Here is an 18127-nt window from a genome sequence, read left to right as displayed (position 1 = left end):
GATCCTCCAACTGCCACGGGCTCCCAGGCTGGGAAAGTTCTCTGGGGCCCAGCCCCACGCACTGGGGACCCCCCGCACCCTCCTGCCCAGACCAGCCCAGCACTCCAGATTAAAGTGAGTTATGGGCTCTGTCTCCCGTGGGAGCACAAGTTGGGGGTCTCCAGCCCCTGCTCTCTGATGCCTGTGTTGCCCCCCCTTGCCCTGTGGTGCCCAGCAATGACGGCAGCGTGGGCAAGGAGGGCTGCAGCTGTCTCACCCCCTCCTGCCAGCCTGCTCCCTGGGTCTAGGGTTTCATCCAGGCCCAGGCTTTGCCGGCCGTTAGTCCCAGGATCTGGTTTCCTCCTTCAGCTCCCAGCTGCACTCACAGCCCCCCGCCTGGAAGCTGCCCCTTCCAGCATGGAAGCTGGCTCTGTGGCACAGCCTGCCCCAAAACAGCCAAGGTGATGGGGGCTGCCAGGTGCTGTGGGGCAGGACCTGGGCCCAGGGCAGCTGGAAAGGGAGTCCCTCAATCCTGGCTGCTGCTGTGGTGGTGCCCAGGTCTGGGGTCACAGGAGACACAGAACCTGGGACCTGACACAGCCCTGGGTGTTGTGAATTGTATGTGCTGCGAGCCCAACAGCTTTCAGAGCCATCCTGGCGTCCCCTCCTTTTCACAGCCCCTCACAGGGCTGCTGGGGGATCCCACTCCACTGTCACACTTGCAGCCTCCATGTCCAGCCCAGCTCCCCTCTCTCTGGGAGGAGCCCCCCGTTCCCGAGGGCGGGTGGGGGCAGACAGCCCCCTGGCAGGTGTGAAACCTGCCTGTGCCGGCAGCCTGCCTGCCCGGGAAGGATCCCAGCTGTCCTGTAACGTGCCAGAACCAATGCATTTCGCACAGCCCTGAATGGGGCATTCACACGCTGAAGGGCAAATTGCCCAAGCTGCCCACAGGAGCTGCCTGGATCCCGGCTGGGACTGAGACTGAACACGGGGAGGGGCTGTGCCCAGCTTGTCCCCAGACTGGGGTTTCTGTGCTGAGGGCAGCACACAGGGCAGGCAGTTCTTGCTCACCCTGCACTGCCCTTTCCCTGGGTTCAGGGGGAGGCATAGGTGGGTTTGCTAAAGCTTAATACCAAAGGGAAGGAGTGGGGCAGAAGGGGACATTGTGAGCAGGGATCTGCCATCCCCTGCCAAAGCCTCACTCACTCCCTGCACATTTAAAAGTCCTGCCACAGGTGCAGGCAGTGCCTGCTACCCACAGTCAAACAACCCACACCACTGCAGCCCACAGGGCCCTGGCAGTGCCCAGCACTGTGCCCACCAGCCTGCCCCAGCTTGGGGGAATGGCCCTCAGCCCATCCCCAGGCACCACCACATCCCCCAGTGAACCCCCAAAAGGTGCAGCAGTGGGTACATGGGCTGTGCCCAAACCAGCTCTGCCAGGCACAGGGCAGCCGAGGCCACGGCTGGGCAGGGAAGCAGCCCCACGACAACTGGAGGCAGTTTTTATTGTTTAACATTCCTGGTATTTTCTGTCAGGGCTGAACCAATTGTCCTTAATCCGCCAGGCTCTGCTGGCCAAACAAGTGTGGCTGAGCCACCAGCATCCTGTCCGCACGAACAGGCCCCTTTTGTGAGGGGGATTTAGTGTGTAGCCCAGTAAATCCTGCTGGTTTCCTGAGGCAGCGTTCCCACACCCCCACCATTACAGCCCCCCTTGTTCCTGCTCCCAGCCCCTGGGCCCTGGCACCAATCCCTGCCCAGCCATGCCCGTGGGCATCCTGTCTGCCCAAGTTCTGGGGCCAGGTACCTGCTGCCCCCCCAGGATCTGCCACTCCAGGGCTGCAGATTCCCCTTGTGTGTTTCTGGGATATGTCTGTGAGTCCTTATGGGATGTGGGGAATTGGTGGGGCTAAGCTTCACAGCCACCCCACTACACTGCTGGTCCTTCATGGGCTGTCGGGTCCCCTGTGGGGAGTACTGTGGTTCTGGAGGGACGCTGTGCTCCTGGAGCAGATGCTGTGAAATGCTGAGCCCTGGAGAAGGTGGTTCTGGTCTGGGGTAGGGGAAGGGTGTGTGCAGGGAAGATGCTGAGTCCTGGGGGAGCTGCTGTAGTCCTTGGGGAGATGCTGAGTGCTGGATCTGGTTCTGGTCCTGGAAGGAATGCTGAGCCCTGAGGGAAACAGCACCCCAGGGGCCAGGACACCAGCTGGTTCCTCATTCCAGCTCCGGGATGTGGCTCCCAGCCCCTGCCCGGAGATGCCTTTGCTTAACGACTCTGTTGTTTGGCCGGGAGCTGATGTTGTCTTTTCTCCACAAAACAAAGGCGACAGGATTTTATCTCTGGGGAGAATCTGGTTTCTGTGAGATGCAGAAAGCCTCTGCCCCCGGGCAGGAGAGGGTGAGGCTGGCGGGGCGGAAAGGCACCAGGCTGCTACCAGACAGCAGGAGGAGCTGGCACTGCCCCTCTGGCTGCTCCTGCCTGCCCCAGCCCTGCTCCCCGACCTGCTGTCATTGTCCCATGCCTGTGCCCCATGTGCCCAGGCAGCGAAGGGAGGGAAGAGCCCCCATGGGCCAGCGGGCAGAGAAAAGGGGTCCGTGAGCACGCACACATCGGAGTAGAGGCTGCAGCACGGCCCCATCTCCTGTGGAGGAATCCAAACATTGGATCCCGCCAGGGACACCTCACACACTGATGTAGGCACACACAGAGACGTAGGCATGCACCCGGCCCCTATATCCATAGAGAAGCACCTGCACACTCACCTCCGTGTGTGCACACTCATCTCCATGTGTGCACACTCACCTCAGGCACACCTCCAGAAACATCTCCCCATGCGTGCATCCACTTCCAGCTACGCACATACACTACATCCCCCACAAAATCCCCATGCATCCTCACACATCTGCATGCACCCGCTTGCACGCACACACATGTTCAGCACAATCCCTATCCACACACGCACACGTGCACACACAGACATACACACACACACACACAGACATGCAGGCACACACACACGCACACACACACACCTCTGCACCTCCCTTCATGCACCCCCAGCGGCAGAGCCGAGGCTCCAGCGCCCCTGCGGACCCCCAGCCCCACTGCGGACCCCCAGCCCCTTCCGGACAGGCCAGGCTGGGGGTGCCGGCGAGGGCGGTGGTCCCATGCTGCGGACCCCCCGCCCGCCGCCCGGACCCGCCGGTGCTGCGGGAAGCCGCGGACTCTCAGCCCCATCTCCCGGCCGGCGGGAGCAGCTGCGCGGGGCGGGCAAAGCGGAGCGGGTGAGCGGCTCTCCTGCCGCACATCCCCCGTATTTGGCTTGTGACAGTGGCCTTCGCGGCAAGACAGGCAGGGGACTGTGTTGGAAGGATGACAAACGCAACTGGGAAAAACGTCTGCGGCATGGGGATGAATCCTGGCTCTGCTCTCCATCGCCCGCACCGATGGATGGGGCTGGGAGCGGGGCAGGGCAGGGGGTTGGGCTGCAGAGCTGTGTCCCAATGTGCATCCCTTTGTATCCTTCCAGGTGACAGGAGCAGTGTGGGGAGGGCACCCCATGGGCACTCGAGCCTGGTGAACCTGGCTCTACCTGGGATGGATGGATGGATCAAAGCCCAGCGTGAGCTCAGCCTCCTTGCTCTGGGCTGAGAGCCCCGCGCACCCCCTAAGCTGAGGATGGGGGGCAACCTGAGGGCTGGGGAAGCAGGGCAGTCCCGAGAGCAGCTGCAGCACCCAGACGGGCACCCCGGGCCTCGGCCCCTCGGGATTATCCCCATGCTGTATATGGCTGCTGCAGAGAGCAGCCTCCAGGTGACAGTGCAGCGACAGCTCTTCCGCGCCGGGCGGATTTGCTCAGCAGTGATGGCTCCTGTCCCCTGCAGCTCCTGCCAGCGGTCCTGCCCGCACCCACCGCCCTTGTGTGTATCTGGGCTGCCCCCGCAAGGTTTCGGGGGGCCATGGAAGCACCTGGGCAGGGGGACTGCGAGGTGAGGGACCTGGGAATCAGAGGTCACCGCGGCAGGAGCAGCCCCGGAGCCGGGGACACCGGGCCGGTGCAGCCGCGCCTGCGGGCACGGAGCCGGGCCTAGCCCCACCCATGGCCCCGGCTCCCGCCGCTCCATCCTGCGGTTTCAGGCCACGCAAGCCGCTTCCTGGGGGAAAGGGGGCCCCAGGCAAACCCTCCGGGCAGGATGCTCTCCGCTCCTCTCCTCCTCTGCTTCCTTCCTCTCCCTTGGCCGGGCCAGCCCTCCCCCTGCCCGCCGCGACTCCTTAACCCTTTCGCCCACGCTCCCGGCCGCGATCCAGCCCCACGGCCACGGCTTCCAGCCACCGCCCCCGGCCCTTTGTGCAGGATCCCGGTGCTGCCCCCGGGGTCCGCGCTCCCCCAGGCCCCGCCCCGGCGAACATCCGCGGCCGGAGGCGACTCGCAACCAGCCCATCCTGCCCGCGGCTCCCGCGGGACCCGCACGGGCCACGGCTCCCTCCGCGCTGGGGTGTGGGGCTCCCCGCTCCTCCTCTCCCTCGGGGAAAGCGCGGGGGAGCCCCCGGTGCGGGGCCGCGGTCCCTTCGGCATCCCCGCGGCGGCGGAGCGGCCATGGCGGGAGCCGGGGATGCGCATTCCGCCGGGCGCGGGGGCACCGGGCCGTTCCCGTGGGGGCGCCGGGATGCGATCTGTGCGCGGGCACCGGGGCCTGCAGAGGGAGCCCGCAGTGCAGGCGGTTCCGTGGCTGCCGGCCTGACCGGCCATAGCGCTGGGCGCGGGGCTGGGCTGGGGGTGAGCACGATGGCGGGGTGGGGGCTGAGGGCGAACCCCGCGGTGGGGCGGCCGCAGCCCCCGCGCCCCTCGCTGCAGCCCGCAGACAAAGCCCTGAGGCGGCGGGGCCGGCCACGCTGCCCGGCGTGCCGCACATCCGGGCGGGAGCGGGCGGCAGCGGCCGGGATGCCATTTCCCTGTTCTCTGCCGGAAGAGAAGGGCCGGAGCAGGGCCCTTCCTGCGGGCCTGGCCATGGCACGGGCCGAGGTGACACAGCAGATGGGGAGTGCGTCTGAGGGCACCCCGCCACCGCTGCCCTGCTCCTCCCAATACTCACAGGGTTGCAGGTGGATCGCTGCGGGGCCCCGCTGGGACTGCGGGGTGTGGACGTGCCTCGGGTGTGCGGAGCCGCCCGGGCATCGCTGCCCAAGCAGGACAGCCCCTGCACACCAGTGTCCCGTCGGGGTGTGCTGTGCCCTGTGCCCACGGACCAAGGGCTCACCGGGGGAAACCAGGCTGGGACGTGTCCTGATGGTGGCCCTGGCTCTCCCCGCTCAGCCTAAGAGGGGGCACTTCTGCAGAAGGAGGGCAGCTGGTGACAGTGCCCAGGGTACAGCTCCTCTGCTTGGAGCAGCCCTAAACATCTCCCCAGGTCACTCACTGGGCCTCAGACACCAGGCTCTGGGAAGACACCAGGCGTTCCTGCTCTTCACACGCCCTGCCTGCACCTGGGGGGGTATAAATAAACCACTAGCTTTATTTTGGGAACGTGGCAGAAACGTGCGTGGCAGGTTGCTCCAATGAGAAAGGAGGAAACTTGGCTGTTGAGGCCTCTCCCAGGTGTGCCAGGCTGCGGTTCCCAGTCAATCCCTGAGAGATGGACAATATATTTCCCCCATTCAGGTGTAAACCACGGGATCCAGGCACGCTGGGTGATGCCCCAGCTCTCTGAAGGTGGGGAGACCTGTGTGGATACTGGAACTCAGTGCCAAGTTCATTCAGCACTAGGGCAGAGCGTGGCCCCAGCTCCCACATGTCACCATGGCACATGAGCATGGAGGGAAAGGGCCTAAAATAGGTCAGGTGGCACCAGCTGAGCCCTGGGCTGGGACCTCGAAGGCACAAACATGTCACGAGCTTCCTGCCACGCCACCCCACCCTCCGTGGGTGTACTGGAGTGGCATGAGCTGAACATGGCAGTCTCTCCGTGGCTGCAGCACACCAGTGGGGTGACAGTGGGTCGGGGACCTTGGCGTGGCTCCTCAGGAGCAGATGCTGGGAGAAATGGTTGCTCCATCACCAGCCACAGACAGGGCAGAGGGAGTGCATGGGCAAGACCACAGGGGCACCAGGAGGGCAGGTGCCCTCAGCGGGGCTGCCAAGGTGCGCAGGCAGGGCAGAGGCAAGTCCTCAGTGCCCCGCTGAGGTGCCAGCCCGCAGCCGCTCCAGGACAGCGCTCCAGCGGGGAAAAGCTGCGCCTGCGGGGCAGCGAGGCCCGGGCAGCGGGCGCTCCCTGCCTGGGTGCGCAGAGCGGCTGCTCCGGGGCCCAGCCCGGCGGGGGGAGCGCGGCGCCAGCACGGCCGGGGGCTCCCGTACGGCCGGGACGGCGGAGGGGGGGGCGAAACAAAGGGCAGCGTTGGCGGCGGGGGGAGCGGGTCCGCCCGGGCAGCGCCGCGTCGAGCCCCGCGGCGGCACCCCGGGGGGCGGCAGCGCGGCCCTGCCCCCCGCGCGGCCCGGGCAGCACCGCCCCGGTGCCACATCCCCGCGCTGCCCCGGCTGCCCCCCGCCCCGTGCCTGCCCAGCCGTGCCGGTGCGGCGGCGGCGCGGCGCGGCGCCCGGACCCGTGCGGCTGGCGGCGGAGACCCCGGCCCGCAGCGGAGGTAGCGACGGAGCCGCCGCCCGCCGCGGGCCGGTTGCGGAGGGCGGCGGTGGCAGCCCGTCCCGGCGGAACGGGCGGGCGCGGGGCCGGTGCGCGCCGCTCGGCGGCGGGAGGGTGGGTGGGAGCGCGGCTGTCCGGGAGCGGCGGAGCCCGGCGAGGACAGCCAGGCCGCGGGCACCCGGCGCCGCTCCCCGGCGGGCGAGGCTCGGCGAGGCTCGGCAAGGCTCGCACGGCTCTGCACGGCAGCCCCGCGGAGGGCGACGGCCCGGCCCGCCGGTGCGCGGGAGGGCGGCGGGGGAGCGCGGCGGGGGCGCCGGGCCGGCCCGCGGGGCGCGGCGGACAATGGCAGGGGGTAACCCGAGCCCAGCGGGGGCGGGCGGCGACCCGCGCCACCCGCCCCGCTGACCGCCCGCGGGCACCGGGGCCGGGAGCGGTGCCGAGCGGTGCACGGGGTCCGGCTCCGCCCGGGTGCCCCGCCGGGGCGCAGGGCCTGGCCGACTCCATTTTGTTGGCGCCCGCTCCGCCGCCGTTCGCAGGCCCGCGGCCTGCCCGGCGTGGGGGGGAGGCGGGGGGGGAGCGGCGGGGGAGACACTGCGGGGCCGCCCCGTCCCGTCCCGGCCGGTGCCCCCTGCCGCCGCCTGCGATGGAGGTGCGGGCGGCGGCCCCGAGGCCGCGGTGCCGGGCGGGGGGATGCGGGGAGCGGGGCAGGCCGGGCCGGGTCGGGGCGCGCCGGGGGGGGGCAGCACTGAGCGCCCCCTCCCCACCTCCCCCTCCCGAGATGGGGGGGGGCATCGAAGGGGGGGTTGCTCGTGCGGGGGGGGTGGAAGGGGGGGGCAGGCCCGCGCGGGCGCGCGCGCGCTGATTGGCCGCGGCCGCCGAACCCCAAGAGCGGGGGCGCGCGGGGCGGGCGCGCGCCCTCGCGGGATGGCGGCGGCGGCGTCGGGCGCGCGCATGCGGGGGAGGGAGGAGGAGGGAGGCGGCGGAGCGGCGGCGGGGCCTGGCCGGGCCGGGTCGGCGCGTCTCCCCATCCGCCCGCTCCGGGGGCAGGCGCCGAGCCGCCCGCGGCACCCGCAGGTGAGCGGCGGCCCTGCGGCAGCGCTCAGCAGGGCGAGCGACCCCGGCGCCGGCCGTGCCGAGCCGAGCCGGGGTGGCCGGGCCGCGGCCTGGGGCCTGTAATCCGGCGGTGGCGGAGCGGGGCCGGCGGAGCCCAACGCGGCCCCCGGGTGCGGCTGCCATTTTGCGGTGCAGGCTGGGCTGACCCCATTGTGCTGTGCCCGCAGGTGGATGCCCGCCGCCCGGCATGGAGCAGGCCTGCGAAGTGAGCCGCCGCAGCTGCCTCGTCCCCTTCGGCACCTCGCTGTCGGCCGCCGAGCCCAAGGGCGGCCCCTTCGGCGAGGCCCGCGGCCCCGAGCCGCCCGCCATGCAGCTGGCGGCCGCCAAGCCCGGCTACGGCCAGGACCCGTCGTCCTGCTACATCCCGCTGCGCCGGCTGCAGGACTTGGCTTCCATGATCAACGCCGAGTACCTCGGCGGTGCCGCCGACGGCGCTGAGGCCCTGCCCGACCCTGGCTCGCCGGGCCCCCGCCTGCCCGCGGCGCAGGACCCTGCGGCCGAGGTGCCCCGCGGGGCCCGGGCCTTCCCCCTGCTCCTGCGGGACGGTGCAGAGGAGGCGCTCGAGGAGGAGGAGGAGGAGGAGGGCGCCGAGACTCCGGAGGAGGAGGAGGACGACGACGACGACTACGACGACGACGACTACGACTACGAGGAAGAGGAGGAGGACGAGGACGACGACGAGGAGGAGGCGGCGACAGAGCCCGGCCCGCGGAGCCGCGGCCGCTCAGCTCCGCAGCGGGGCCCCGACAGCCGCCAGCAGCCGGCCGAGTCCGTGCCGGACGGCGGCCCCGGGGAGCAGCCGGAGTCCTCGGCCGCCCTGCAACTCGTAAGCACTGTCGGGGCGCGGGCGGGGGGGCCGCGGCCGCTGCCATTTTGCGGTGCGGCAGGGCCGGGCCGGGCCGGCCGCGCTGCCTCCCTCGCCCCGGCACCCCGGAGGATGGGAGCCATCTTACCGAGCGAGGGGAGCCCGCCGGGGCCGGCGCGGGCTGTCACCGCGCTCACCGCGCACCTGTGTCCCGGCGCGGCCGCCCGCGCTCCCCCCACCGCTTTTTCTCCCGTCAGGAATAAGAGGCATCATCCATCTGCCCAGCGACTCGCTGCGGAGTTCGGTGGAGTTTTTTCCCCGTTGGAAGGGGTTTTTTTGAGCGCGGTGCAGATGAGGAGGGCAGGAGGGAGCGTTCCCATCTCCTGCCGCTCCGCCTGAACGCTGTCAGAGGCTCTTTGTCTGGCCAGGCCGAGGTTCCCGAGCTGTGAGACCTTGGCGGTGGCCGGGGAGAGGCCGTGTCATGGCCTGACAGACCTCACGGGCAGCAAACCTTGCCTCTTATTCAGGCGGACTTTTTTGTTTGTTTCTTTTAATTCCTCTTTACACTCACAAATTCCTTTAATTATAATATAATTAATAAGAAGCAGAACTGATGGAACTGTAGTAGGAGTTCTGAAAGGAGATAGATGCATTTAGTAATTTTTTTTGTGTAACTTGCTTTTGAATCCAAGTATAAGAGATGTTTCTCAGTGTAACCTTTCATTTGCAGCCATATATGTATATTTCCTTCAGTTTTCGGTTGTGTGGGGTTTTCCTTGTTTATTTCTTCAATATGTTTTTCAACCTCAAGGTTCCCTGCTGGAGGATACTCTGGACTTAAAGTATTGATGTAGGGTTTGAAGATTAGCTCCTTTGATAGGACTAATACCCAAACTATCTTGCTCTAATTTCAGTAGAGCCGCTGATGCCGGACAGATCGTGCTGTGGGAGGCAGGATTGTGTTCCTTTGGGAACACTCCGTGTTCCTGCTGCGTGCTCTGGGAGGTGGGCAGCCCTTGTCACAGAGTGCCCGTGCAAGGGGCGATTTCAGGAAGATGCTGACAGCAGCTTAATTTGTTTGTGGAAGTGTTTATACTCTTCAGCGTTCCTTGGGAAGTATCCCTCTGTCTCTGGTGGTGAGAGGCTGCTGTGGGTCTGAGGTTTGAGCATCTCTTCAGCTTTGTTTTGCAGAGGAAAGCAAGGATCTCTCGCAGACATGTGCTCGGTGATGCAGTTGTGGGAGGGTCTCACTTTGTAAACAGAAGCTCGCAGAGGTACTTTCACAACACTTGCCTTTACAACTGTGCTCCACAGAACTGCAGCTGGTAGTGACAAAACCGTCCCAGTGACGGGAGCCTGTTATTTGAATATGCAACGAGGGTTGACTTTTCAGTGAAACTGCCTTACCTGTGTGCTGTAGTTAGCCTTGCTGGGTTGTTCTGGTGATTTGAGAGCACAGCTGCATTCCTAAAAAAATGCAAATAAGAAAAGCATTTTTTAGGCAGCCTGGGGTCCTGCTTTTCCTAAGTCTTGCATTCTTTCTTCAGTGAGTAAATGCAGTAGTCCTTCATTTAGCCCCACTGCTTGTGGAATGGGAAAAGACAGGGCCAAGTGCCAAGTTACCTCTGAGGCAATTTAAATCTTTTAATGGTTGAACATGACATAGTAGCTAGAAATATCCAGGTTTGCTCTTCAGGTCATGTATTCATTTAGGTATTCAATGCCAGTCTCATCTGTGTTTGGTAACTGGAATAATTTTTTTTTTTTGAGAACTTGCTAAAACTTGAAACAAAAACCCACCCCAAAAAAGGCATCATGAATCCCTGGGAGTTCTGCACAGCTGTCTGTCATAGCTGGGCTACTCTTAACAGGTATCAGCTTTATGCTGCTTGTTGATGGTCTCCACCTTACAGCATGACTGTCTCAGAGCTTTCATTTTTGAAGCTCATGGCTCTGAGTGTGCCAAAACTTCCTGTTTTGCCAAGAGGGAGGTGTGTGTGTGTATTTCCCATGTCTGTGTCTGCCCCTTGTAGGAATTGATGCTTGCCTTGAAAAGGCACAAATGTCAAGAGTGCTTGGAGCAGAAGGGCCAGAATGTGGTTTAGTCTTAAGTGAGATGCAAAATCCAGCATTTAAGTAATGCCTCTGGGCAGGAGGGGTGGTGACAGGTATTGTTTTGCACGGGGATTTGTTAATAGCCCTGGCACCTGCTGCTCTCAGACATTTCCCCAAACAGGGGAGGTTGCTCAGGTGCCATTCAGTTGTAAAGAGGGATGTGCATATTCCGAACTGAAACTATTTTAAGTGCCACCTTAATCTTCCCTTAAGGGTGTCTGAACTTTCCAGCCGCTCCTGACAGATTTTGTGTCGTGGAGAAGGAAATTATAGCATCAATTCTTGGGTCATGTTCTCCAGAGGTGGTGATACAGTGACTGCTGGCAGCTGCTGGCTTGGTGCCTTGTGCACATGTTGGGCTATGGCCATTTAAATTTAAATGGGTGGTTGTTCTTGGTATCTCTGTTCTTTACCATCCTGATGTGAGTTTGTCTGTGGTGCTCTCCTGGCATTTCCAACTTGCAGAGGCCCCTGGGCAGCATTATGTACATGAGTCCAGACTCCAGTGCTGGGGAAGGTGAAAGTCTGAGTGCCATAGATATTGCTTCAATTTAGATGCTGAGGAATTGGAGCAAGGTGGGCTTGTTTCTTGCAGAACTTTCATGTGAAAATTTTGCTCTTCTAATGTAACTTTTGATGCCTTAATACTTCAGTTTGTTGGCTTGTTGGTTTTTAGTTAGTACACACAAAGTATAATAATTCGATTTGCAGAATTGAGCGTTCGAGGAAGCAGAGAGTTCTTGGATTCAGGTACATCTGGGCCACTCCTGCTGTGTATACATTTTGCATTCTCAAGCTGTTTTCTCCATGAGACCCTGATGGTTTCAGACTTCAGGATGTGCAGATGCTGGCATGAGGCTCAGTGTAGCTTTCATTATCATTTCCTTGTTGTCCATTCCCACGATGCAGGACTGTGATGTTTGGGTAATGACAGTGAGGAAGTGAGGTACAGGGAAATTTAGAGCCAGATGTTTTGTCCCTAAGAATTGCTGCTTCCAGAGGCTGGGTGTGAGCAATGAGTGAGGCATGTGTGTAAGGCTCCTGGAAGGTTTTTGCTTTACCAGAATCACACTGTTTGCACTGTGTTAGAAGTACTGAAGGCCAGCAGAGTCCTCTCTAGAATTAATCCATTATGACCTTGAGTTGTGTTCTAATCTGCAGCTGTGGGAGGGTACTTTCTCTATAAAGTGTTGATGTTGCCTGTGTGAGAGTTACTCTGGTGCTTGGTCTATTAACTGATGTGTCTGGTGCCATTTCTCTCTCTGCTAAAAATAAAATGAAGGAACGAAAGCCACGTGATCCTCCCGACTCCTGTAAACATTTCTGAAAGAATCTCCTACTACAGACTGTTGATCCGAGGTGTAACTAACTACTGATAACATTATATCCCTGAGATACAGCAGATATGGCAGTGGTTTGTTTTAGCAGGGAACATAAATTTCCTCAGTTGACATCTTCCTGGTGAGGAGATGAATTCTGTTTGGCTCTCAGTGATTCCTGCAAGCATCATCTCCTGCTCTGTGCATCTGGAGAGAACGGGGTCTTTGTGTGCTACTGTCCCCATGCCTGTGATCTGGCACACATCCCCCTTTGCCACTAGGATTTACACTGTTTGGAAGATGGTATTATTTCACAGAAAAGAGCTTGTAGCTGGATCTTGCCTTGCTGTGCATCCTGATGGCACCCACCAGGCCTTGTAGTGAAGGGCATTCCTGTTTCAAATAGCTCTAAACTCACCTATAAAGGACTTCAGCCACGGTGAGTGAAAAGAAAAAAGGGAATTGCCACTGTGAGGGCCCTGTCCTTGCCTGTGTTATTGCTTGACCATAAATTTTTAAGGTCCTTAATGACTTCATGCTTTCACGGTGTGGTGATGCTGCATTGCCACTTGGTCATGGGGAGGTGTGAGTGAGAGGGTGTTAGGAACTTAGCAGGACCTGCAGTGTGTGAGAGCAGCTCCTTCTGAGGGTTTTGAACAATCTATAGGATCCAGAGCTCTCCTGCACAGCTGGTTGGATCCTGGAAGTTTTATCATAGCATTTGGCTGAGATTGCCCTTCCTCTCCTTGTTTTATTGTATTTGTTTTCTGATTGCTGATTAGGTGTGAAATATCTGTTTGTGTACATGGTTTTACAGGAAATTACTTGGTTTCTCCAGAAAATACCTGGTGTGCCATGTGAAATTGGAATGACTGATGCCTTTGTGGCTCATGCTCTAAAGCTGAACCTGTCTGTTTGCAAATAGCAAAACCAGAGATATTTTCTTGCAGATGGGACAGTTTTGAAAGTGATGTTTTACTGCATGTAATGACAGAAGCCTCTGTGTAATTTCTGCTTACCAAATTTAAAACTTACTTTTAAAACTTGAGCAGGAGAGAAGCTGTTCAAGCAATGTCCTGGTTAATATACTATTTGCAGTTGTAAGTCTGGCAATAGTAGCAATTAAATTGGCTTTTGCAGGTATTTTTTTGGGCTGGATGCTGTCTCTCAGGCCCTGCTAAATGCCTATATGTGCTGGGGATTTCTTTTGGAAGAGTGTGTCTCCCACAATTTGAACCTTTTCTTCCTAATGAGTCTTAGGTTGTTGAGGGTAGTCATTCAAGTTTTATTGTTACAACTCCTTCTCAAGCCTTGGTAAAATTAAAATCAATGATAGTGGCTCAGTTTGATGCTGTAGCAGTAACCTTTGACTTCAGAGCAGCGTATTCTGCATGAAGTCATGGATTTGTTTATTGCCTCTTGCAATGTAGCAGCTTCTTGTTGTACCTTATTACACTCTTGTTCCCAGAAGTGGGGTTAAACTGTGTGATGTACAACAATTATTAAGTGATTTTTTTTTTAATTTTCCCAAGTTAACTGAACAAATCTGTAGCTCACTCAAGAGGTGAACTCTAAATATGGTCAAGTTACTTTAGGCCTAAGAAAAAAGCAGTGTTCTCTAAGATATAATTGAGATGGTATTAAAAGTATATTTGTAACTCAGAAATTTGTGTTATAGATGATGGTCAATTTTCAGTGCAGTTGCTTGGAATATACTTCTGCTTTTCTTGCCTGTGAGTGCCAGCTTATGTATAGTAATTTTGATTCCTTTTCAATTATTTGCTCTGGCATTTAGAAAGGCAAAGGCAATAGAAGCATCAGAAAGAAGAAATCAGGCAGGGGGTTGTCCTAGGAGTTAAAAAACTCAACAGCTTAGGTGAATGCCACTTTTAATACCCAAAAACGATGACCTATGTTTGTTCTGTCTGCACAGAGCCATCTGGTGAAGAATGGTAACCTGGGGGAGTTTGTCATGGCTGCAGAGCTGTGGTGCCGTGCTGAGGAAAGCAGAGGTGCAAAGTTTGGAGCCCCAGTGGTTCTGTGCTGGCTGGGAGCTCAGGCATTGCTGTGGCTGAGCTGAGTGGGTGCTCCTGACCCCAGTGCCAAGGACAGGGGAAGATGCTGCCCTGTGCCAGCTGAGGTGCTCTGTTCTTGTTGCATTAGAAATCTGGTTCCAGTGTGGCTGCTCACAGCAGTGATTAAATGTGTGACAGAGATAAAGATGGCCTGGGTGTGCATCCATCTCTTTTGTGTCCAAAAGCATTGAATGAAGCCCAGAGGAATTTCAGCAGTGTGTCTTGCTTCTACTGAAGGATGGTAAAGCACTTGTTAAAATTGACATGCTGCCTCTTCTTGGTTATCATTAAGATTTATCTCACACAGTTCTTTGGAAAAATGGCAGAGAAGTTGGGAGAAAAGTCACCTTGTGTATCACTTGTTTCCCTCTCAAGGACAGGCTGGTCCTGGCTGGGTGCCTTCACTGCTGTCTCTGGCACAACCAGAGCAGAAAGGTTGTGCTGAGTTGTCCCAGCTCATTGCCTGCACTGGTTGTAGGCTTGGCAGTGATGGAGCTGCACAATCCACAGGTGGATTCTGTGCTTTTCCAGCAGCATCCCTGCTGTCTCTGTGGGGCTGAGGTGCTGCTGGGGTTCTGGGTGAAGAGCAAGGCTGCAGTGGAAGGGACACTTGAGTGGCATCAGGGAGGGGAGAGTTTTGGGAGCACTGTTGGTGCCTGAATCACTGGGAAAGGGCAGCACATCTCTAGTCCTGGAGGCTTCCCCTGTATTCTCCCATCCTCCTCCTCACGGAGTAGGCCACTGGGGTAGGAAGGGTTGGCAAGAAAAGATTTGAGTGAGTTCTTGGTAGGGAACTTGTTCTGTTGGTCACATGCAGTAATTGGGATGGCTGTGGATGCTGCTGGAGGTAGCTCATCCCACTGCTGGGCTCTTCAGGAAAAAACAGCTTTACAGTAAAATAATTACGCAATAAAATAACAGAGTAATTTGTTTTAACCTTCAGACACTCATCAGAAATAACGCACTGGGACTCCTTTTATATTTTCAGGCATTGACTTTTGCATGTGAGACACCAGAAGTGTTGAGTTGGGTGGAGCAATTCAAGTGTTGCATCCAAGCCAGAGGATGGAATGCCTTTTGGTGAGGTATTCTTTAGGAAAAAGTGAACAGTGAATTTCCTGCACAGTAGTACCTCAGCACACTGGAAACTGCCAGTTTCTTTTTCAGCTCCTGTCAAGCCTGCAGTGCTGAGTGTGCAGGGAGGCTCTCACCCTCAGCCCTGCTTGAAGCTTCCACGTTCCACTTGTTTTGGAGGAGTGTGTTCATAACTTTCCCCTCCCATTGTTGATGGAAAGATAGAAACCTGCTGTTGCCTCATAAGAAGGGTGAGGAGCAGAGTGGTTATCACCCTTTTAATAGTTCCTCCCCTTGCCCTGATGTTACTCTGTTGTTTGGTTTTCCCCAAGCACCTGTTCAGACTTCCTACTGTTCTGGCTAATGTGGTGACTGCCCGCAGATTCCTAAATAACAGCAGTAAAACAAGTCAGGTTCCTCTTGATTGTGGTTGGCAGTCCTCTCACAGTGTTCACCATGTTTAGGAAGCTGGATTCATTACAGAAAGGTTTGGAAGCATAAGTTTGTAGTACCTGGTGCCCTAAGCATGAACCTTCCTCAGGTCATGGCTTTGAGTGTGGATGTAAAGAAATAAATAAGCACCAGATAAATTTATTGCCCTGTTAGTGTTCAAAAATTCTGATTTCAATATTAGGAGTTCAGAAAAAGCAGCCAAAGTTATAAGTGCAGATTCAAACTTAATTTTGTATGAATAGAAATTTTGTTTCTTTTGGAAAAATGGTGGGCTTGGGTAGGAGGATGGTGAATGCCATCTCATTTTCAGGAAGTTATGGTTTTGTGTAAGAGGCATCTTTTTATTTGGACTAGCAAAGTGGGATTATCCCTTCTTTCCTGTGGGTAAATAAAAACTTCTGCAGAAAATGAGATTTGTAAGCCCCTCCTTAAATGTTTGTTGCTTTTAAAGAATCCCATGGACTTAAACCCAAACAGCATCAACAACCAAACCAAGCAACAAGCCAGTTCATTTTATTTAAATCAACCCAAAGTCACACTTTCTAGCTGTTGAGGTTTTATTACAGTGTTCACTCTTTGCACTGTACATGTTGTTCTCTCGTTCTGCTTCATTCTGGTTACAGCTTAAGCTGTAATGAATAGAACATACATATATAAATGAGAATAGCCAAGTTTCATTTTGCACAGTTTGAATCTGTTTTTCATTTCATAGATTTAGAAACTTCATGTCTGAAAAATGGGTGCTGTGTTTAACCAATGTCTTGCTTGTGAGCAATTTGATAATACATAGAGGAGCACAAAAGTAAGGCTGAAAAGGGGGAAAATCTGATGACCTGGTTTCAGTCTGTGGTTTTTTTGTTTGTTCTCTGACATAAGAAGATATTTGTGGGTAATTGTTCTTTGTGAGAATTTGCAAAGTTTTGGTAATGCCAGCAGTTCCTCGCTGGCTGAAACAATTAGTGCTGATTAAAAGAGCCAGATTTAAAGAGAATGTGGTTTATCATTTAAAATGTGTGCAGATAAGCAAGTGTGAGAGTCTGTCCTCTGCTTCAGGCTCCTGGAAGTGGTCTGAAGTCTTCTGTGTGTGAGTGGATTTCTCTCCACTGGGATCTGGATGAGATCACACCCCTTCTCTCCCCCTTCCTCCTCCTGCCTCCCTCAAACCTTGCTGTCAGGTGCATTTCTGGTAGTTGGGATGCTGAAGTGCCAAAGCTTTCTCTTGCACTGCTCTTCCATCCAATCCATAGGGAAAACTATCTCCTCTGAGTGAAACAGGGATGCTGGTACCCAGTTATCTTGGAGACTGAAACTTTGTGTTCTCTCCTCAGTACATTCTTTATTTAATATCTGTATGTGGATAACTCCTAAACTTGATAGAAATGCTTCAGGATGTAGGAGTTACTCAAAGTAGTCCAGTCTGCTCTCTTGATTTTAACCTTTCAGGATGGTTCATGGGTACATATGGTCCCTGAAAAACTTCAGTACCCTGGAAGATGGTAATAAAAACTGGCCAAAGACAGCAAATAACCTGCAAGCATGTTGATAACAGAAGTTTGGTCTGTATCATCATTGCTGCTGTATTTTTTGCTAGTGAATATTTGATTAGTGAGTATTTAACACTTCTGGATGATAATGATCCCAGATAAGAGGTAGTGTCGTTCTCAGACATGAATGTAGGTCAGATGCCTGTTTGCTTTTTGCTGCAGTGCTGAGGCTGAAGAAGACTGGAGCAGTTGGGATGAAGAGCATGTCCCCAGGTCCCAGCAGCACAGGCTGCCCATGGGCTTCCAGCAGGCTTCTCCTGCTGCTCTGTTTGATTTGAAGCTTGCCATGAAGTGCCAGTGTGATTATTACTCTGGTTTCTTCAGATATGCCATTGTGTGCTGTGGTTTGGGTGGAGTCTTTGTCCATGTGGGCTCCAGTTGGGCCTGCCCCTTTCCCTGTGCAGGGATTGATTCCTGGAAGTTTTGTCACAGGAGGTGCAGGGTCAGCATTGCAGCCTCTCTGTAAAGGCTTAAAGCTCCTGTGCTTGGTAATGGTACTTGGTATGGAGGAAACTTTGGTGATCTCTGCTTGCTTAGTTTCAAATATTTCTTAAGCTATCAGGCACATACAATTTAATTATTTTTCAAATTTTGGTGGGTTTTTTTTTAATCAGTTTGGGTTTGATTTCAGAAAATGTTCTTTAAAACATGAATCTTTGCTAATGAGAATTATTATTTCTAGCTTCCATCACAAGCAGTTACTAATTTTGCTTTGTTGTTGTTCTTAGTCTCCTTTTTGCTTTCCATGCAGCATTCCCAAGCAAAGGTTATTTCCCAATTCCTCTCTTTCCTTCTCTCTCTGTCTGTTCATTTCTCAGTGCAGGAGTGCTGGGGCTGAATGAAGTAATGAACCATGGATCACTCAGACTACTTTCCATTCTCCCTTCATTAAGAGCAGTGCAGAGGTGGGAGTTGACCTTTTAACTATCTGTCAGCAGCAGTCACTGCATGGGAGTTGCATCCATTGCTGCTTGGTTTCTATGACCAGAGTTAAAGGATGTGGATCCCCTG

The 18127-nt window shown here is 56.5% G+C and overlaps 1 protein-coding gene across 5 annotated transcripts in view; it reads left to right on the top strand.

Annotated features, from left to right (window-relative positions):
- Positions 1-7255: 7255 nt before the first annotated feature.
- NSD1 (nuclear receptor binding SET domain protein 1) overlaps positions 7256-18127 on the top strand; it is a 60280-nt gene continuing 49408 nt past the window's right edge. For 2 of the 5 annotated variants that reach the window (XM_064724738.1, XM_064724739.1), the window contains exons 1-2: positions 7590-7692; positions 7899-8557. In XM_064724738.1, coding sequence (XP_064580808.1) covers positions 7919-8557 — 639 coding nt within the window. In that variant the 5' untranslated portion in view covers positions 7590-7692; positions 7899-7918. Of the gene's footprint in view, positions 7268-7589; positions 7693-7898; positions 8558-18127 lie in introns of those variants that run through there. The other 3 variants (XM_064724737.1, XM_064724735.1, XM_064724736.1) reach the window with 2 other exon arrangements.

This window comes from Zonotrichia leucophrys, chromosome 13 (assembly GCF_028769735.1).
Source record: "Zonotrichia leucophrys gambelii isolate GWCS_2022_RI chromosome 13, RI_Zleu_2.0, whole genome shotgun sequence".
NCBI classification, from domain to species: domain Eukaryota; kingdom Metazoa; phylum Chordata; class Aves; order Passeriformes; family Passerellidae; genus Zonotrichia; species Zonotrichia leucophrys.
The sequence above is the reverse complement of the archived record's forward strand: the minus strand, read 5'-3'. Positions and strand labels throughout refer to the sequence as shown.